The sequence below is a fragment of the Mercurialis annua genome, linkage group LG3 (assembly GCF_937616625.2).
Source record: "Mercurialis annua linkage group LG3, ddMerAnnu1.2, whole genome shotgun sequence".
In the NCBI taxonomy this organism is placed as follows: domain Eukaryota; kingdom Viridiplantae; phylum Streptophyta; class Magnoliopsida; order Malpighiales; family Euphorbiaceae; genus Mercurialis; species Mercurialis annua.
In genome coordinates, this window is record NC_065572.1 from 59,130,770 (window position 1) to 59,153,399 (window position 22,630).

Here is a 22,630-nt window from a genome sequence, read left to right on the forward strand (position 1 = left end):
ATTAATTTGTCACCAAAGAAAAGGGAAAAACCATAAAGAAAGGGTTAAAAATGCCACGCCTACATGGTGTGCCACGCATATGCCACCATGGTAAATACTGGATTAAAAATGCAAATAAATTCTTCTCTAAAAGTATTTACACCCTCAAATTTTAAATTGTTTCAACTTAATTATTAAAGTGAATTAAAGAAATAATCCAATCAAACCTAAATAAATTTACTAAAATATAATTAGTTTTATTAAAAAATCAAAGCCGTAAAAAAAATCACCGGAAACTGCTCCATTCCGACCGCCGCACCCACCATACACCGCCATCAAATTTTTTTTTTCCACTAGATACCACCGTCTCGTCGTTACCGACCACGTCCGCCGAAAAAAAAATAAATTCGACAGCCACCACCGTGAAGAGCAGACCCATTTGGATGTGCTGCTCTTCACGAATGGGTCTCTCTTCTCATGAAGATTTAGGTCACGGTGGTGCCTGCCATAAATTTTTTTCGGCGGTAGTGGTCGGTAGCGGCGGGTCGGTGGTATCCTCAAAAGTACACATACACCTTTAAATTTTTTTCGGGCACAAATAAACCATCGTTGTTTCAAAACTCATCAGTTAATTAAACCTTTAAGCAGTGTTTTAAAAATCGGACCGGACCGGCCGGTCGGACCGGTTGAACCGCGAATCGGTCAGTGGTCCGGTCTGAAAAGGTAAAAAACCGGATCTTTTGGTTGGACCGGATAGAACTGGTAAAAAACCGGGTGTTGAACCGGATTGGACCGGATAGAACCGGTAAAAAACCGGTAAACCAGAATTTTTTTTAAATTTATTAAACCGATTGAACCGGTCATTGAACCGGTTAAACCGGTTGAATCGGAAACCGGTGGCCTCACCGGTTCGGCCACCTGTTCGGTTTTTAAAACACTGCCTTTAAGTCCATCAATGTTACAAACTAATGTTAATTATTAGGGGTCACTCATAAATTTATACGAAAAAGGTTAATAAATAATTTTAATGTAATATTTATCAATTTTATATCTATGAATTGTTTAGCATATGTTTACCCTCTTCTTCCTAATTAGTTCTAACTAATTAATTTTTTAAAGAAATTAATTAAAATCTAATTAAATCTAACTAAACCAATCAACCAATTAAACGTAACCAATAAAAACCTAATTCAACCTATCAAACTCGATTAAATCTAATTAAACAAATTAAAAACCAATTAAACCTAATTAAAACAATAAATTTTAACTAAAACCTAATTAAATATTAATTTAAGATATCTAGCCACCGTCGCCGTTCTTTGCCGACCTTCCCCGCCATGAAAACAGACAACGAAGGTCTTAGAACAAACGAACAGTTTGTTCTATGAGAGAACAGACCTTCGTCTTTTCCTTCGACGACCTCTGTCCGAAGGTTGTTTTTTTAATTAAAAAGGAAAAAGTGTCAATTGGGCTACTAAATTTAAATTATTTATCAATAAAAGACTTTTAAAGGAGTAATATGAATTATATTGCAAATTAAGGTCATTTTGAACCTTTTTTTTAATAAATCTGACTCCGTTAATTGACATCTTAAACGGAAGAGTTTATTTGTCTGATCCTAAAATTTAGAGGGTTTAAATTCAATTTTGAAACAACGAGGGTTTATTTGTGCTCGAAAAAAGTTTAAAAGTTTATGTGTACTTTTGAGAAAATTACGAGAGTTTTTGTACCTTTTTCCATCTTACAAAGATGGTATATTTGAGAAACATAATAAAATTGTGGATATATATGAAAATTTTGCTATTAAAAAAGATTACACATTCAATTGTCGCTTACAGACAACTGAAATAAATTTAAAAAGTAGATAGATTTCTAATGAATTGGTGAAATTTTTTTTATAGAATTACAACTTTCAAAAGGATTATATTGATTTTTTAACACGATTTTTTTTATTTTGGTTATTTTTTTTTAATAATTGAAAAGAGAGAATGATGATGGGAGAAATTGAATTTCTAATCTTAGCTGAATTCACCATTTCAAGCTCATTGGTAATTATACAACTAATTAATTGCCACATATACTTTAATTTTAGTTCTTTCTCTACATAAATTAGTTTTCATATCATATCTATTTAATTAGAATCTATACAAACAAAAATATGTATTATGAATCACACACTTTCCTCTCAATTATCCATAAAATCTCTCAATTAGCTAAAAAGAATTTGAGAGAAAATAAAAATAAAAACAAAAATAAAAGAGAAAATTATCAAGAAACAAGACTATCTCTACATGATTCATCCAAACACAATTCTTATATCTAACTTAATTATCTTGAATAAACCGGTTCTTCTTTAATAGTTTCCAACATAGGTTTCCTTGACCTACAAACAGATAATCTATACTCATATTCCGCCATCGGAAACCCTAGATTTTCTTCATCGGCCGAGCTTAAAATCAACCTCGATCCGCCATTATTACTCTCCAAACTTTCTTCAACGCTAGCACTAGACTCTGCAGGCTGGACCTTACCTGAAATTCGTTTAGCAGCAGAATTGGCAGCCATGAAAAGCGTAGCCATGTCGGCAGCAGTGATTATAGACTTCAATCTTTTCATTGGAAACATGATGTAAACGTTCCCGAATTCGACTTCTTCATCGGCTCCAAGAGCGGAGAATCTCCGGCCAATATGAAGTGACTGCGAGTTGACCAAGAAGAAATTCGGACACTCTAGCATGAGCTCGGCTGCTTTAACGGGGTGGCGAAACTGGCGGACTTGGCCGCCCGGGAGGACGACTCGGGCGGCTTTCGAGGATTTGATCAAAGGAGTTGCTAAAGTGCAAGAAACGTAGTTGCCCATTTTGTTATTAGGAGAGTGTTTATTAGTTGAGAAAGAATGTGATGGGGAATCAAAATGTATATATAGAGAATGAAAAAATGGTCAATGGCAGTTTTTAAAAAGTTTGATTGGAATAAAAAATTGTGGAAGTTGTGCATGTTTTATGTATACTTTTTTTGCTTTATTTAATGGAAGATTGCTTGTAAATGTATGAAAAAAACGCGTTAGATTAAAGGTAAAGAAAAGTATGAGAAGTTGCGGATCTTTTTTCTTATTCGGGTAGCTGTTAAACTACGTGTGGGACCATCAAAATAGATGCGAATTTGCAAGCTGTTATACGTAGTGGTATACAGGTAATTTCTCAATTGAACCCTCGCATCAAATTCTATCATACTTTCCCGTTTAATTGTTCATTTCTTTTCTTTTTTCAAGTACTTACAATTTTTTAGAATTAAATATTTTATAGCTTTATTTAAAGTTTGCTATTTAGTACTGCTATTCTAAATAAGTGAGTTAATCATATTACTTAATTAATTAGGGTGTAGTAAAGAAATGAATATCTATTTAATTTTTTGAGCAAATAACACCAAATGACTAGTTTAACTGTTTTTTACTAAGAATCTTTTTGATACTTCAAATGATTGAAAATGAATATATTTTCATCATTTTTCATCAATCAATAGCAACTGGCTAAACCAACTAATAACTTCGGAAGTTATGCACTTAATTTTGAAGCAGAAGGATCAAGTTTTTCTAATAAGCTTGATTTTAGGAAAGTTTTTGAAATTGTGGGATTTTATAATGAATATATTGGCTAGAGTGAATTTTAATTCGGCTTGGATTAATTGGATATCTTTCATTTTTAAGTCTTCTCATCTTTCGGTTCTCATTAATGGTAATCCTACCAAAAACTTTTCGATAGGTAAAGGTGTTAGACAAGAAAATTCGCTCTCTCCTATACTTTTTGTTTTGGTGATGGAAGGTCTCAAAAATTTAATTGTTAAGGCTATTTATCATAATCTTTTGGATGGAATTCATGTTAACGGTTATTGTCGATCCGATGTCCATTCTCCAATTTGTAGATAACACTTTGATAGTAAAATAGAATATATTTGTGAGAGTATAGAGGCTATATCATTTTGATGGTGTTTTCTTGGTATGTAGGTTGGAGTGAATTGCTGGAGGTCCTTATTTAAACAAAGGGCAAATTCAGCAAACTATATTTCTTTTCTCTTTCTAAAAAAGAGCAGCTCTTTCTCTCTAGATTTCTCTAGTTAGAATAGTCAAAAATCATGGATTCTCTATCCTTGTATCAATTGTCTTTGTCTGATGATGAAGATATAGTTGAATGTGATCTGGGGGTGGAGGCGAGAAAAGCTGGAGCCCAGAAAGTTGCGAGCTCATTGTTCGGAAAGGTGTTATCAACGAAGAAAATTAATAGGGAAGGACTGATTGGCTCTCTGAATTACATTTGGAGGACAAAAGGGACTTTGGTGGTTGAGATGGTAGATATTAACACCTTCGTGTTTCATTTCAGTTCTCTAGAAGATAGGAGAAGGGTCTGGAAAGGAGGGCCATGGAATTTTCAGGAAAAACTAATAGTTCTGGAAGAACCAACAGGGGTGGGGGACTTCAGAAATGCAAAGTTTGATCAAGTGTCCTTTTGGATACAAATACACAATTTACCATTGATGTGCTTGAACAAAGAAGCCGGAAGATCTTTGGGATCTCAGATAGGTTTGGTGGAGGAGGTTGATCCAGGAGCATCTGGAGATTGTTTAGGAAAGTACATACGAGTTCGAATTAGAGTGAACATTTTGAAACCTTTGAAGAGAGGGTTAAGGGTCAAAATGGATGAGATAGGGACGGTGGTCACAGCGGCTCTAAGGTACGAAAAATTGCCAGAGTTGTGTCTCAAATGTGGTGTGCTAGGGCATCCTGGTTCTGAGTGTAAATTGGGAGGGGAAAGTTCAAATTATAAATACTCGGATTGGATTCGAGCTGGGCCAATCCAAAAGGTCACAGGAGGGAACAAGCGGTTCAGGCAAGGAGGCGGTAATGAGGAAAATTTTGAACCTTTAACAAAACCACCATTGTTGAAAGAGCTGAGCTTGGAGGAGAAGAAGGAGAGTAGTGGAGTTTCCCTAGGAGGGTTTCAAGGAATAAAGGAGAAAAGTATAGCTGATTTGGGGGCCAGAGATAAGGAGTTTTCTGATTTGGCAGGTGTTGGAAAGCACAAAACCATACCGTCAATAGGAAATTTGAATCATGAGCTGCAAAAGGAGGGCACATCAGCCAACTCTATGGAGTTAGTGGATGTTAGCATAACCAATCTCTATGAAAATAAGGGGGAGGATATATTGGCGCGCATTAAGGGGAAATTCAAAGAAAAAAATGGGCTTCATTATGGGGAAAAGCCCATAAATGCAGGAAAATTGGGAAAAAAGAATAATTCTTTTAAGAAGGCCCACAGGGGGAAGAAAGGCTTCGCAAAATTCGGCCCTCTACTGGATATCACTAATCTGGAAGGGGAGAGCTTTAGGTTTAAAGAAGATGGAAGGAATGAAGGAAAAGAAACAAAACCAGAGGAGCTATCTCGTCATGGAGACTGTGAGACTGGAGGAAACTTATCAATGTTATCGGTGGAACCTGCGGTGCAGGTCCGCCGGGATCAATGAATACGCTAAGTTGGAATGTCCAGGGGCTGGGGTCCCCTAGGACATTCAAATACCTTTGTGAATTAATTCACAAATGGAAGCCAGGTATAATTTTTCTGATGGAGACTCGGATGAGTATTAATCAATTGGAGATAGTTAAAAACAGGCTGGGGATGGCAGGTTATTTTGGTGTAAACAGCGAAGGGAAAGGAGGAGGCCTAGGCCTGTTTTGGAATGAGAAAGTAACTGTTAATGTGGTTAGCTCTTCTAAATGGTATATCGATTGTCTAATTACTGATGAAGCTCACAAGAAATGGCGGTTTACTGGATTCTATGGCAATCCAGTGCAGTCACAAAGAGTGAGTTCGTGGGAATTACTAAAACGGCTAAGTAAAATCTTCGAAGCTCCATGGATGGTGGGAGGGGATTTCAATGAAATCCTAGATCAATCAGAGAAGGTGGGGGGAGCTGAAAAACCCTTCTACCTGATGCAAAACTTCAGGGAGGCAGTGGAGGAAAGTGGGGTGTTTGAGCCAGATGGGTGTAGAGGAGATTACACGTGGAGGGGTTTTAGAACTAATGGGGTGATTAAGGAAAAGCTGGATAGGTTTTTCATCAACCAGAATTGGCAAATGCTCTATCCTAAAGCCTCAGTTATTGTGAATGAGCTATGGGGGTCAGATCATAAGCCAATTCTTATGTGCAGTCAAGATGTTCCTAAGGGAAAGAAGGGGGAGAGGAAGAGACAATCTCGTTTTCACTTTGAAGAAGCGTGGACAACTAAAGGAGAATTCCGAGAGGTAGTTCAAATGGCGTGGCAAAGTGCAGAAAGGGTGGACAACTTGGGGGATTTGATAAAAAAGTTGAAGTACTGCGAGAAGGAGTTTAAACAATGGGGAAGAGAAAACATAGGGAATCTAAGGAAGAATATTCAAAAGAAGAAGGAAAAGCTAAGTTTCATGATTGACTCCAATGACCCTGACATCTCGTTACAACATATGAGGGCAGTAGAAAGTGAGCTGGATGATCTGCTGCTAATGGAGGAAATCAGCTGGAGACAAAAATCAAGGGCTGATTGGTTGGCCTATGGGGATAAGAACACTAAGTATTTCCATAGGAGGGCCTCAAAACGTAGAGCAAGGAACAGGATAGAAGGATTATTTGATGGAAATGGCAATTGGAAAGAAGCTCCAGGAGAAGTGAATTCCATAATCAAGAGCTATTTTGGAAATCTCTTCGAGTCAGTAAAGCCTGGGCAAAATGAGGTGGAGGAAGTTACAAAACAAGTTCAAAAGTCGGTTACTAAAGAGATGAACCGAATGCTGTGTGCTACTTTCAGAGAAGAGGAGATATACCAAGCACTCAAAGAGATGGCCCCTTCAAAGGCCCCTGGAGAAGATGGGTTTCCCGCTCTCTTCTTCCAAAGATATTGGAACGTAGTAGGAGCTGATATATCAAAGGTATGTCTCACTGCTTTAAATGGTAACTGTGATATGAGAAGTGTGAATAAAACAATAGTAGCCCTTATTCCAAAAGTTGATAAAGCTGTGAATATGAAAGAGTTTAGACCTATAAGCCTTTGCTCTGTGGTATATAAGCTGGTGTCCAAAACTCTTGCCAATAGGTTTAAAAAAACTCTTGATAGTGTTATAGATGTGGCTCAAAGCGCTTTTGTGCCGGGAAGGCAAATTGTTGAGAGTGCTTTAATTGGGTTCGAGTGTGTCCATATTATCAAGCATTCTAAACGAAAAACTAATGTCCCACTTGCGTTAAAATTAGACATGTCTAAGGCGTATGATAGGGTCGAATGGGTTTTTGTGGAAGCTATGCTTATAAAAATGGGTTACTGTAATGATTGGGTGAACAAATTGATTAACTGTATTAGCTCTGTGGAATTCTCTTTTTTGGTGAATGGTGCTGTACAGGGTTGTGTCGTTCCTAAGAGAGGGCTAAGACAGGGGGACCCTCTCTCCCCCTATCTGTTTCTAGTTTGCGCCCAAGGGTTGTCTAGTATGATCAATAAGGCTGTGGAAAGAGGAGACTTGCAAGGGATTGAGTTTGGGGAAGGGTGTCAGGTTTCCCATTTATTTTTTGCAGATGACAGCCTGTTGTTTGCTAGGGCTAGCATTAAGGATTGCCTCGTTATTAGAGATTTACTCAGTGTGTATGCGAAAGCATCGGGGCAAGTCATCAACCTAGACAAATCTGCCTTGTGTTTTGGACAGGGTATCACAGGAGAACTTCAAGAAGAGCTGCAAGGAATCCTAAATGTTCCTGTGGTCAAGTGTCATGAGAGATATTTGGGGCTGCCGTCCTCAGTTGGTAAAAGCAAAAAGAACAGCTTCAAAGATATTCTTCACCGTATTGGGCAAAAACTCCAATCCTGGAAGGGCAATTTCTTTTCAACAGGAGGCAAAGAAGTATTGATTAAAGCCATCATTCAATCGATCCCAGTCTATTATATGAATTGCTTCAGGATGCCGAAAGGGTTGATAGGGGAAATTGAAAGGCTTTGCAATCGTTTCTGGTGGGGAAACGCAGATGGTTCAAGGAAAATCCACTGGTCTAAGTGGCAAGCGCTATGTAGGCCAAAATGTGAAGGAGGATTAGGGTTTAAGAACTTAGAATGTTTCAACAAGAGTATGTTAGCAAAGCAAGGGTGGAACATTATAAATAAACCTGATAATCTTCTGGCGAGAATTTATAAGTGGAGGTATTTCAGGCAGAGCAGCTTTATGGAAGCAGGTTGCACCAGGACAGCCTCATATACGTGGAAAAGTATCATTTGGGCCAGAGAGCTTCTCCAAGAAGGTTTAAGATGGAGGGTTGGAGATGGAACTCGAATCAAGGTGTTTGAGGATAAGTGGCTGCCCAGAGAAACCACTTTCAGAGTTATAAGTTTCCCCAGACCCAATCAGGAGGTCACAGTAAATGAGTTGATGATAGGAGCAGGAAGATGGAATAAAGAAATGATCGAAAACGTTTTTTGCAAGGAAGATGCTGAGTGCATATTGAACATTCCTCTGGCAATTACCAATCAGAGGGACCTCCTGAAATGGCACTATGACAAAAAAGGAATCTATTCAGTTCGAAGTGGCTACCATTTAGCAGTTAAGCTACTGAACAATGCAGAGGGGTCAGAAGGTGAAAATAATTGGAGGTGGTGGAAGAATTTTTGGAAGGTAAATCTACCTGCTAAAGTTAAAATTTTTGTTTGGAGGTTATATCATGATTGGTTGCCAGTTAAATGCAATCTCATTCAGAGAGGGATGGATATTGACTGGCATTGCCCGTGTTGTGGTACTGAACCTGAGAATACTATGCATACCATCTGGTTCTGCAAACAAGCCAGAGAGGTTTGGAAATCATGGGAAGGAACGGAAAAGTTGAAGCCAGGTAGAGACTGGAAGGCGAAAGATTTGCTCATTAAATCTTTCGACAGTCTTAACAAACAACAATGGGAGATCTTTGGCATGCTTTTATGGACAGTTTGGGGTAATAGAAACAACCTGCTTTTTGGGAGGAAAATTAAGCCAACAGACCAGACCCTGCAATGGGCAATCTGTTACATTGATGATTATCAGAATCTCCAAACTAAGCTCCTAACTCAGCCTCGTAATCAAGCAAACAGGGCCAGAGAATTAGCGGAGGATAACAGATGGATTCCACCGAGGCAGGGCACTTACTGTATTCAGGTGGATGCAGGTTTTGATAAGGCAGGAGGAAAGTTCAGCACGGGAGTAATTATTCGAGATTGGAAAGGGGAAGTCAAAGCAGCGGGTGGAAGGAAGCATGAATGGATGGCAGAAGTCGCTGTTGGAGAAGCCATAGCGATTCGAGACGGTATTACATTAGCCATGGAAGTCAATCTAACTCCCTTCAGGATCAGTTCTGATTCTAAGGTGGCAGTAGAAGCCTTCCTCAACAAAAATTGGCAATGTAATGACATGAGTTTAATAGCTTCTGATTGTTTAGAGATGATAAACCCAGAGGTGTGTGCAGGAGTTTTCCATGTGAACAGGAAAGCTAATGTTGTAGCCCATTTACTAGCAAGAAGGAGTTTGTATAGTACTCATGATAATTACTCTTGGAGGGGAGATGTCCCTCAAGAGGTTCTTCCTTATATCATGGCTGATAAAGCTAATTATCAATGAAACCACGGTTTTCCTCAAAAAAAAAAACAAAGGGCAAATTCTATTATGGGTATTTGACTGTCTTTGTCTTGGGGCCCCTTCCTTAACTTTAGTGTAGACAGAACAATCTTATGTTTATATTATGAGAATGACATTCTTCATCGCGCCAATGTGGGCCTAGCTTGAATGGCTAAGGCACCTCTAAATGCATCAAGAGGTTGTGGGTTCGAACCACGCCTTGGTAACTAACAACTAACAAATGAGACTCGAAAGAGTCGATTCCCATCTTTGACAAAAAAAAAAAAACATTCTTCATCGCCAATGTGGGCTTAACCTGAATGGTTAAAACGTCTCTAAATGCATCGAGAAGTTGTGGGTTCGAACCACGCCTCGGTAACTAACAACTAACATGAAATTTTAAAGAGTCGATTTCCACCTTTGATTAAAAAAACATTCTTCATCAGATTATATAATACATTACCTTAAACTATATTATGAGAATGAAAATTCTCCATCACATTATAACACATTGCCTTAAATTATATTAGTGTAGTCGAAAGGTAAGATAACCACTTCCTAGGGTAGTAAGAAGAGTAAAAGCACATTGTGTCCCGTTTGATGTTCTGTTTTTATAAATACTTTTCTCTTCCATGATATGTTATATGCTAGTCATTTATTTTTCTTCTGATGAATAATATATATATAAATATATATATATATAGTAAGAGTCACAATAAGTAGAAAAAAATCAAATTCTAAACTTTCACTCAAGAAGTGACATTCTAGAAGTTACGATTTAGAAAAATAGCTAAAAGAATCAAGGTTCCGAAAATAAGATACAATTAAGAAGGGTTCTTAAAAAAATCCAAATTCGAATAAATAAAATTCTTATTACAAGTATTGAGAAAAAATGGATTGACTTACTTATATTCGAGCCAAATTCCGTGCTAACATATATCGAACATTTGTTGAATTCATTAAAAGCTCATGAGTTTAACGATCTTATTTCTATTTAAATAAATTAAATCAACACTAAATTATTCAATAATTTAATAAATATTTATACATATAATTAAATTGAAAGTAAAAATTAAAAAATGAGATAAAATTGAAGATTTTAAAAGGTGATGCCATTAGCAAAAAAAATTAAAATGGTGGAGTATTTTTGGGTAATTAAACCTTGCTTTTATTAAATTCTAAAGAATTATTATAATTAATTTTCGTAATATTTTATTTTGCTTAATTTTAGACTAATTAATACTAAAAATAGATTTAACGGCTAAATTGAACTTTATTTTTATTAGTAAAGCCTCTTATGATAATAATACGATCTAATTGACAAAAACTAACAAGTTTAAGGGATGAATTGATTAAAAAGACATTTAAATTTGATGTTAATTAATTTTAAACTAATTAATACTAAAAATAGATTTAACAACTATATTGAATTTTATTTTTGTTAATAGAGCTCTTATAAATAATAATATGATTTTAATTGAAAAAAACCGAAAACTTTAAGGGTTAAATTGATTAAAAGACATTTGAATTTGATGTCAATTGACCACATCGTATAAATTTAAGGAGCAAATTAAAATTTAAGGAACGTACGTGCCATTTTGGAAGAGGGGGGGGGGGGGGGGGGGGTGAATGCACGCACTTGATCAGATATAAAAATGAGACAAATTGATTTTTAAAAAATAATGTACTAAATTGACCAGAAAGTTAAAATTTGTATTTATTGATTAATACTTGCAAGTTGAGGGGACAAATATTAATTTAAGTCTATAAACAAACAAATTCAAATATTTAGATGAATAAAAATAAGTTCATACATAAGTAATGAAGATTTTAAAAAGTCCGGACATCACTGATGTAATTTTTCCTTCAACAAAGGATCAATTCACCCCCTCAACTTGCCACGAAATATAAAATAAGTCATTTTGAACGTTTTTGACACATATAAAATAAGTCAAATCAGCCTTCTGACACAAAAACACCCCAAAAAGAGAGTGAAATTGCTAGACCCAAAAATTAATTATAATTAATTATAATTTAATTTTAATTAAACACAATTAAAATTACAATTAACACTAATTAAATTTAATTATTCTAATTGAACACCTAATTAACTAAAAAAACTAATTAAACCTAAACTCAAGTTGCCGCCGCCACAGTTCCTTCCACTGTCACTGCTCTCCTCGGCCTCCACCGGCAACAAAAATCATACAGCAAAAAGCAAACAAGAAAATGTACATCAAAAATCATATAACAAATCATTTATATCCATCACTTTACAGTAAGAACAGAAAACAAATCAATGGTGAAGCAATAATGAAGCAACAATGAACCAACGGTGAACCAGCTTCAGTTCAAACCATTTCCGGCCGTTAGGTTTGTCCATCTCCATTCGAAGCAGCATGATTGGGCGATAAAGAAATTCGGTGACAACAAACGAAACCCAACTGCAAATAAGAAGCACGGAAGAAGAAAGATGAAGGAAAAGAACAAAAAAAGAGAAAACATAAAACAGCAAGCAGCGGCGGTGGATTCTAGGCGGTGGCGAGAAGAAGAACGGAGAAGAAGAAAGTTTGAAGGAAAAGAAAAAAGAAGATGGGGGACGGTGTGATGAAATTTAGGTTAAATTGGAAAAGTGCAAATAAATTTTTATATTTTTAAAATAATTGATATTATTATTTAAAGTTTAAAAATTACAGGATATAGTTGAATTTTGAAAATGATTAAGTATCAACTAAAGAAATAAACAATAAAACAAGGGCCTTTTTAATTTTTTTTTCATTTTATAATGGAGAATGTAATACATGCAGGTGGGTGAGAGTGGAGAAGTTTTGATGCTAAAGTGTATAGTTGTGGGTAGGAGTGAGCACGGTTCGGTTCGGTTCGGTTCGGTGTGCGAACTGCTAGAACCGAACCAAACCACCCCTATTAAAATAAAAACCAAACTCCACTGAAACGGTTCGCGGTTATTTCGGTTCGGTTAACCGAAATTTCGGTTTTAAACGGTTTGGTTCGGTCGGTTCTCATATAAAAAAAATTAAATAGAAACACATAAAATAGGGATGGTTTTCATGGTTCGATCGTTCGGTTCACCATTGAAAAAAAACATAAAAATCTAAATACAGATCTACATAAAAAGAGATAAAAATTAATATTAACATATGATTTAAATACATTACTAATTTCTCATATTATTTTACATTCTATTCAAAATATCAAAAACTAAAACAATATGAGAGTGGCCAAATGAAGATCCTGCAAAAATTTGAAACAAGAAATTAATTAAGATAAGTAATTGAAACGAGAAATAACCGAAAATCAAAATAAAAATCAATAAAATTTCAAATCTATACCTTGAAATGTTAAGAATTTAACTAAAACTTCCATATAATCCAGTGTTTTTGCTGAAATATCAAATCTCGTATCAAAAAACATAGCATAAAAGTTAGATCCATGGTAAAAACCCAATATTGATAAAAAAAAAAGACATAAACAACAGTACATAAACTGATGCGATCTTAAAATAGTCAAAACTCACCGTAAAATGTAAAACATTAGCACGCTCGATGAGAAACGAAAAGTAGAGAAAAAGATAAGAATTAGCACGCTTGATAAGGAAGATAGATGGAAGGAGGAGCAAAAATAAGAGCAACAGAATATAAAAGAGGCAAATAAAAAAGAAAATAAAAGGGAAAGAGAGGAATTAGGGTTTGGGTAAGGGAAAGGGATGATGCGGCAGGGTAATGAATAGGGTTTCAGTGTTAAAAGGAGTATTTATAGTAGTGTGCATAAATGATAAAAACGGCGTAGTATTGATATTTCGGTTTTTCGGTTCGGTTCGGTTAACCGAGACCTATAACCAAACCAAAACCGAAAACCGCAAATTTTGAAAATCTTAAACCAAATCAAACCGTTTTAACCACTTTAACCACTCCACTCTCAATTTCGGTTCGGTTTGGTTCGGTTTTTCGATTTGGTTCGGTTTTTGCTCACCCCTAGTTGTGGGTCTGTTTGATCCAAAACCGTCGAAAATGACTTATTTGATATTTTGTGCTAAGTTGAGGGGTGAATTGACCCTTTGTTTATTTTTCCTTAAACTTAATACTTGATCGGTGTAATTTTAGAATTAAAAGTAAAATTTGGTTGAAAATCTAAATTTTGTTGGTGAAATGGATACATTGCCAATTTGCCACACACATTTTTAGGGCAAGGCATGTGCCAAGTTACTAAGTACTTATACAAATTGTACCAAACGTACGTGGATCTAAGGACATAGGGTTATGCCAATTGATGAAATTAAATTATGCTCTTATAATAATTTATTTATAAATCACCATCTTATAAACTAATTAAAAAGTAAAAGTACAACAAAATAACGTTTATCTCTTGATGAATTAATTAAGTTAGTCTACATTTAACAGCTATATAATTAGTTTATTTTAATTTTTTGTTTTGCAGTACTAATTTGATGGTAGGAATTAAAGGTGTTTAAATAATTGTAAAATTGATCGTTCAAAAGTTTTTTAAAATTTTAGCTCGCTAAAAAAATGAGCTCTTTAAAATTTATAATCCACATAATCCACGTTGTACACCCTAGTGGGAATAGATGAAATCATAGGTGTACAACTGCAGGTCACTAATTAATTATCACTCGGGTTTTTCTTTCAATCATCAATTGTTAATTATTATTATTGTTTATGGATATAATGACTATTCAATGTCCAAATTTTTTTGTTGTTCCGATTAATTTGAAAGGAGTCAGATAGAACTCGTTAAAGCGATGAAAACTCTTTCATAATCTTTTTAAGATTGTCATTTAGCCTAAAGCACACAAATTAAAAAGTGTTCTTTATATATAAAGATAAAGATTGATCTTTTTTTAAATAAAAAATTCTATTAATTAGAAACTGATTAATCAGTCAAAACATAGAATTTAATAATCGGAGGGACAAACCCCAACAAATTATGCTATTACATGAGATTTTTTATGATAATTAAAACAACATTTATGCATCTCAATTAAGATAAAGTAGTCATGTGCTATCAAACTGATAATATTACAAAGCAAAAAATTGTTGGTGAAGACATCCATTACAACCTTTGAAATAAAGGGAATTAGATTAGTTTCGCTTGTCATGATAATATTAACTTTAATCGCACTACTACTACATCTAGCAGCTATAACTTCATTGTTAAAGTATCTGATCACATCTTTTATGATAAATCTCTTCTCTTGAACATTAAAGACATCATTGATATTGGCGCAAAACATATACCTATACTTGGTGAAATCCGTCGTAAGATGGTGGCTCTAATTGTTTTAGAGATCCAAGTCGTTTGCACCGCAATAAACAATTTCTATCTTCAAAGATGAAAAAAAAACTACTCTTAATTTTGATTAGACCAGATCTAATCCCAATTAAGATAATTAAGATATTATGATAGAAAATAATTTGTAGATCTAGAACAAAATTAGTTAAGAAAGATTCAAAACTATAGATAAAAACTAGGGTTAATTCCATAAAAAAATCACGATCTTCACATAAATTTTATTTTAATCACGATCCTTAAAATTTGCCATGTAAAATCATAACCTTTTTTTTTCAAATCTATTATTTCAGTGTTTTTTTGTTGACTATATTCTTTAATAAACCATTAATGAAAAATTCAAATTATAAACTGATACAAAATTTTATTATCTTTCAATTAGAGTACGTAGGATTAGCAGTTTTTAGTTAGAAAAAATACAATAAATTTTACTTTGGTGATAGATTTGAAACAAAATGAAAGGTCATGTCGTTAAATACCAATTTATAAAGGTCGTGATTAAAATAAAACTTCATGTAAAGGTTGTGATTTTTTATGTAATTAACCGTAAAAACTATGAAAAAATTAAAAAAACTGAATTTGAGAGATTGGGGAGGTGATTTTTTTTGTCAAAAATGGCCAAAAACCACCTCTCAAGTGAATAAAAAAAACTTACTAGGTTTTGAGAGGTTTCTCAAAAGACAGAGACGATTAAGATTCCTCAAGAAAATAAACACATCTATTACATTTCTCTTTATGCAGATAAAGATTGATTTAATCCTAATAATTAATCATCAGTTAGTCATTAATACTTTATAAATTATATTATCATAGTCTTTATGAGAAGGATAAATTTAAAAGATAAATAGTTAATACCATCTTAAATTTTTAAATGGACAAATATTTAGAGACAATTTTTTTTTGCTAAATGGACAATAACAAAAAACGGAGCAAGTATTATTTCGTATCAATTACGTTGTTTTTTATTTTTATATTGTAATTTAATTTTATGGTGTGATGATATTGAAACTTCCTCCTCCCCATTAAAATAAGAATAAAAAAATTAATTGTTTTTTGATCATTTGGTTATAGGCCAACCAATTAGAAACATGATAAAATTCTTGCTTGACATGAAATATAAGCAAAACACATGCCATGTTTTTTTGACCCTATTGGACATTAAATTAAAACTACAAAACATTGAACATTAATGTTGTCTAAAGTTGAAGGGCAGGAAATAGTACTATCGATAGCTGTACTCTCAAATATACTTTTAGTTTGCTGGATTCATTAACAAAAGTGCTGGATTCATTAACAGTATTTATGGAATAAAAACTATACACTCATAAAAGATGAATTATATCGGATGATAAATTTTTAAAATTTATTCACAAGGTTTTTCTACCAACTATTTGAACATCGAAAAATAACTGCAATTGGTGGTGGCGGTGGAGAAAATCCTATTATCGGCATATACACAAGTAACAAAAATCCTCTTGTTCTTTGTGATTTCAAGGAATTGATCTGAGATTTACGATCATATACACAAGTGGTTACTATAAAACTGTTAATCTACAACTCCCATAAGGTGGCACCTGACTCTTACCGTAATTTTGTCATGTTTCAGTAGTTGACGTCAAAAAACTCCTTTATGATCACAGCCTCTTTAAGGACATTGAAGTGGTTTATGTGTCAATCTCATTTTTAGGAGGTTATAACGTCATGATGAAATTTACAATAACAATTTTACTTCTAACTTTTCTAGCATGGTGGCTTATTTCAAATCAATTATTCCATGGGATATTAATCTTATTCCAACTGAACATTTGTTTGGATTTTATTTTTGGTATTCCTATTTCAGCTTGGAATGAGGAGCTATTTTTGTTACTTGGTGATAGTCTTGGAAACGCTCTTTCAGTCCACCCATCAGTGACAGCTTGAGATCGCATGGATAGTGGTTCAATTTTAATCTCCACAACCTCAACCTGCATTGATTAGCTTGATATCCCAGTCAATGTTTTAAAAACTAAACCTGTGGCTGAACGGGTGAAGCCACCGGTTTCAAGTTCAACCGCCGATTAAACCAATTCAATAATTTTTTTGAAAAATTAAAAAAATTAAAATTAGCGACGTATTTTAAATTTTTAGCAACAAATGTTTTCGTCGCCAATTCTCTTCATCTGGTTTAACAATGGTCTAACTGGTTCAATGATCGGTTTGTTCTGTTCAAACCGGTTGAACAAGATTTTTGTTTTTTTTATGTATTTGAATCAAACCACTGGTCGGATCTCGGTTCAACATGATTTTTTGTTTCTTTTATGTTTTTGAATCGGAGCACTAGCCAGATCTCGGTTCAACCGATTTGACTAGTCGGTTCGGTTTTTTAAATATTGATCCCAATTGTCATCAATGGTAAGGAGTTCATTATTCACACATAGAAAATGGATTTCCAATCCTAGCAAATAGAATGGTTGATTTAAATTCAACATCTAAATCTGAATATTTTTCTCACCCTCCATCTACACAGGATGTTGCATACATAGTTTGTAAATCGCCTTTTTTGGTGGTTACTTTAGTTGATCCAGCAACAAGAATTTCCTTTGATTATGCTAGTTTGCTAAATATAACACATAGTCAAAGGATTCGAACAGCCATAACTCTAATGAACATCTGACAAACTTACCTCATCTTCAGCAGTTGTTGATAGACCAAGAAGATACAATTTAGAAGCTAATAAAATATGGTAGTTGAGGAATTTAATGGGCATTCTCAATGATAACGGGAAAGATACATATGTTAATCAGCTTGTTTTGAACATTACTAATGATAGACATAACCAGATCATTTGTGTCACAACCCAAATACATGAGTCGAGACCGGCGCTAGGAAACGGGAGTGGTTCTCCGGAATCCGTAACAAGCCTAACGATCTATCGATTTCATACATATATGCATAACATGGGATACAATTTTACCCTAATTTTTTTATAACGTTTTCTTGTTACGCATGCATCTTAGTCCGGTTTTACCTTTCTATTATTCACCGTGTCATTATTTCAATGCATGCATATTATCATGACAAAACATTTCAGCATGCCAATTCATTTCATTTTACCCTGATACCATATCTACAATCATAAGCATGCTACAACGATATTCGATCATATGATACCAAAAACATACCATACGTACATACAGTCAAACAATATATATGTTCTACATATGTCAAGTGTATGTACGATCAAACGGTAACCAATATACATGTACGATCAAACGGTAACCAATATACACAATACTCTACAGCTAGTCTAGACTCCAAACTGACAACATCGATATCGGATTACTGTTACACTATCGCTACCACTAAGAAGTGAAAGCCTTAAGCATACTTGAAGGAAGTGGTAATTTTGGAAAAAACCTGAAAGTTTACTTGAAGAAATTCAAGTTAAGGATTTGCACAATCTTGCATGTTCATCAAACACACAAGAAAAGAACTCGGTAGAAGTATTTAAATATCCTAAAAAGGAGGTGACCAAGCAAGAGTTTAGAATCAGGTCTCTTGTCAAGAAGAACTTGAGTCAATCACTTTGGGTTAAGGATTCAATCGGAAGGATACTCGTATGGACAAATTAAAGTCACCGTACTTTCAAGACTTCAAGAGACTTCGGATAACCGACATAGGTATTTTTTATTACTTTCTAAAAGCATGCTATTAACTCTTGATGATACGTGATCCTATTTGTTAGTATTGACTTGATTAACCTGTGGATTGTATAATTTTAATTTTATATAAAAATGTACTTTCTGGCCTTCGCTTTCTATTACGCCAACACTTTTATTTTTTTTATTAATAAATTGGATATAATTATCAGGACGTATAATATTATCATATCAGACTGTCAAAATTGTCTTTTAAAAATATTTCTGTTAACTTGATCGTAATTTCAAATTAAAAATAAATATTTCATGTTTTCTCTATGAAGAAGAATATGGGATTGGATTTGAAGAGTGATAAGTTAACTATTTTAATAACATAACATATAAATTTTCTAGATCAAAAATTATTCAAATTTATAATTAAGAGCATTCCCACATAAGGGATTTGACATTATGCATCAAAGCTTTATAAGGAAAAACATCAAACAAATAGAGATATTGAGAAATATCTCAAAACATTGTCCAAAAATTTCATAACATGGAACCAATCAAATCAAGTCATGGAAGCTAAAGTGTGGAGATTGAATGGCCTAATGGTGGAGTTGTTGCCACCCCATAAAGCCTTGGAGATGAGGTTGTAAGTATGTTCTGATGGATGGAAGTAATCCCAAAACAAATACTTGTTTGGATCTTTACAAATTTTGTATCCTTCTCTCCCACATTGCAATAAGCCTCCTAGAGGTCCATCTCCACAACATGCATTCACTACATCTTCAAAACCTGTATTATCATTACAATTCAATATGTAAATTCAAGATTACCTAATAGATTGATTCCAAAATTTTGCTCAGTTTGATATATAGTGGCGGAATCAAAAAATAAAAAAAACAAAAAACTGAAATTGATAATCAAAAGAAGTGAGATAAAACTATTAAAGAAAAATATGATACTAAATAAATCACTAAAATAAACTAATTAAAGGTCAAAAGAACGACCACACATCCTGGCTCATAGTTGCGTTCCTAGTCACGTATAGCATAAAATTTCAGCTAATACTTTTCAAATAAGTGCATCTCAACTCATGAAAATTTGAATTGAAATGTTGTAATATTACATACATTCATATGCACAAATGTATGCAGTCATATGATTATATAATTAATATCACTTTATGGGATTAGGTTAAAATTATGCATTTTTAAAAATGATTGTTGCATAATATTCAGATATGAGACAGTTGAAATCATGCGTGTAAGGGGTTTTAGTTAAATTAAATTATAATATTAACAAAAAAAATTAAAAGGAATAAAATAGTAACTTATATAGTTTAAGGATGATAATTCCTTCTATTAAGCCATCTTCAATACGAGTTGTTAAAATTAAATCATCAAATATTAATTTGATAAATAATTATTGAATTTACTCCAACAATAGTCATCAAATCTAACACCAAAATATGTTTTTAATTTTAAATATCTTATATTATTTTTTCACTCTAATTTTTTATAAACTTTTTACCAATTACACCCACAAATTTATTTTAGTTTCATATTCATCCAATATATATATATATATATATATATATATATATATATATATATATATATATATATATATATATATATAAAAAAAAATAATTAATTATATTTTAAAAAAATAAAATATTATAAAACATTTTTTTCTAATAAAAAATTATTTATATAATGTTTTTATATTAATTTTAATATTTTATAAAAAAATATATAATTAGAGTATTTTAATATTTATATGAAAAATTATTTTATAATATTTATTTATACTTGAACCGTGATTAAAATCTTTGATTAAATAAAAAATAGACATAAATATTAAATTGTATTTTAATTAAATAATAAAATATTTCAAGGTGACTCAAAAAAAGTCACCTAATTTGATGAGAAAGGGTGTAAAAAGAAAATTTAAAATCATCAAATTAATATTAACAATTTTTATTGGAGATGGAGAGTGATTACATATTAATTTGATAATCTTAACTGGAGATGTCATGTGTTACTTATGCAAGCATTTTGTTGGTCCAATTTAAATCCAAATAACTAGAAACTAAAGAAATATGTTATACCCAAATTAATCAAATAAATTAAATTAGTCAAAATATCACACCGAACCCTAATTGGGTGTACATATATGCATCAGCATGTTAAATGTGATCTATTCATATGCTTAGTAGTGAATTAATAAAATATAAGTTAAGAAAATACCATAATGGATTGGACTGGCTCGGAATCGTTGAACAACATCATAAACTCCACCATAAACACCAATAGCACCCGGGTACTTAACACCCATAGACTTGGCTATACTTTCCAATCCCTTGTTATATTTCTTAACCATCACATTCATCTTTCCGAAACATCGATCAACCGGTGCACCCGGCAAGAGGGCTCTAGCCGGAACGCAGCCGACGGGGCCTAGGGCAAACAGAGCAACGCGTCGAGCACCGAGTTTGTAAATTTGGTCTATAAAATTTGCTACCTCAGTCAACATGGATTGAACATATGCATTAGGGTCAAGTACTGTTGGATTTAGGAAGGGGAGAAAATAGTTGAACATGTCATTAGACCCTGATTCGAAAAAGAAAATTGATTTTTCAATTAGGGTTTTGTGAATTTTGTTTTGGTGTACTAGTGCTTGAAATTGTTGTAGTTGATCTTGGATTGGTATGACTCCCTGTCCAGTAAAAAGTTGGTCAATTAGCAATATCGTAGTCACATGATTAATTAAAAATTAATTTTTAATAATTAAATGTGCAAACCTACCATAATAAAGTGAAACTTTGAAAAGATGCATACGTAAATTTTCTTAATCAAATCTATCAATGAAAATAGTGCAGATACAGATTAAATTGGACGACTAGTAAAATTGAACTAAAAATATAGTTAATCACGAAAATTTAAAAAAAATCGTTATATTTACAAAAAGAAAAGAGAAAAACAAATTTATATATCTTATCATCAGTTTTTAATTATGGGCTTACCCAATCCTTATTAGTTGCAAGCAGAACACCACTGCCAGCGCTAGCAAAGTTGAGACCGTTAGATGGATAATCCTTTCTACTTCCATTCTTAACTGCAAGTTCTACTTCAAGATATGGTTTCTGCAAGTCAATTCCTAGAAATTGTGCTGCATCAACCAAAAATCAATTTTATTTTATTTATAATCATGTATTTGGTTAACTGAATTTATAAATTTCATATAAAAAGAAATATCGTTACGTTTAGTTATTAAATTTAAAAACTTGATCATAGAATTCTTAAATTAATTTGTTTATAAATAAAAGCAAAAATTGCACCAATGATGTCTGAACTTTTCTCAATCTTCTATCTCTGTATCTAAACATTAATTTCTTTTATTTTGATGTTTCAACTTCTTAAAAACATATCAAATGAGTGTTTTTAGCCGTTTTTCGGTTACCGGTGTGCTATTAACTCCGTTTTTACTTAAATATTAAGTCATATTAGTAAAAAAATGTGTGCAATAATACATTTGTAATATCGTATATGTTTAATTAAAATGGTAAACAATATCTGCAAATTCTAAAATTATTTTTAACTTTATTAATAGTCCAATGACCTGAAAATGCCTAAAAACATTCATTTGATACGCTTTAAAAAGTTGAAACACTAATATAAACAAAATAAAAGTCCAGACACGAAAATATAAAATTTAAAAAAATTAAGACATTGTTGGTACAATCCTTCCTAAACTAAATGAATTTTAAAATAGAATTGAACAAATTAAAGAGTAAATGGTACTTACAAATAAAATCGACAACAGTTCGACCGTTAGTGAACCGTCCGGTTGGATGGTGGAAGAATGCGGAACCGTAAGGTGGAAAATCAGCCTGAGCGGTGCAATTCTTGTTGAAATGGTTGTTTCCGGCATCAAGAATTGAGTCTCCAAAGGTAAAAATAGCAGGCACATTGTATGAGGAAACTAGCAATGAGCAAGAAGAGAGGAAGAGCACAAGTATGAGATATAGTTTCTCCATGTCTCTTTCCAATCTTGA

The 22,630-nt window shown here is 33.2% G+C and overlaps 1 protein-coding gene and 1 long non-coding RNA gene across 2 annotated transcripts; both read right to left on the reverse strand.

Moving 5' to 3' along the window:
• Nucleotides 1-12,750: 12,750 nt before the first annotated feature.
• Nucleotides 12,751-13,551, reverse strand: LOC126674157 (uncharacterized). The gene is made up of 3 exons (XR_007639462.2): nt 13,161-13,551; nt 12,976-13,040; nt 12,751-12,877 (listed from the first exon to the last, which is right to left on the reverse strand). It is a non-coding gene; the product is annotated as an uncharacterized LOC126674157 (long non-coding RNA).
• A 5,422-nt stretch (nt 13,552-18,973) lies between these two features.
• Nucleotides 18,974-22,630, reverse strand: LOC126674550 (GDSL esterase/lipase 6). The gene is made up of 4 exons (XM_050369016.2): nt 22,381-22,630; nt 21,599-21,744; nt 20,823-21,291; nt 18,974-19,365 (listed from the first exon to the last, which is right to left on the reverse strand). Exons 1-4 carry the CDS (start codon nt 22,610-22,612, stop codon nt 19,139-19,141), a joined length of 1,074 nt encoding a protein of 357 aa, XP_050224973.1. The 5' UTR covers nt 22,613-22,630; the 3' UTR covers nt 18,974-19,138.

Excerpts from the sequence above, each read along its gene's own strand:
- LOC126674550 (XM_050369016.2), bottom strand. The coding sequence starts at position 22,612 with ATGGAGAAACTATATCTCATACTTGTGCTCTTCCTCTCTTCTTGCTCA. Across the intron at positions 21,745-22,380 it reads AACTGTTGTCGATTTTATTT|CACAATTTCTAGGAATTGAC; the intron begins GTAAGTACCATT and ends TGGTTGATGCAG. Across the intron at positions 21,292-21,598 it reads TTGCAACTAATAAGGATTGG|GGAGTCATACCAATCCAAGA; the intron begins GTAAGCCCATAA and ends TTTACTGGACAG.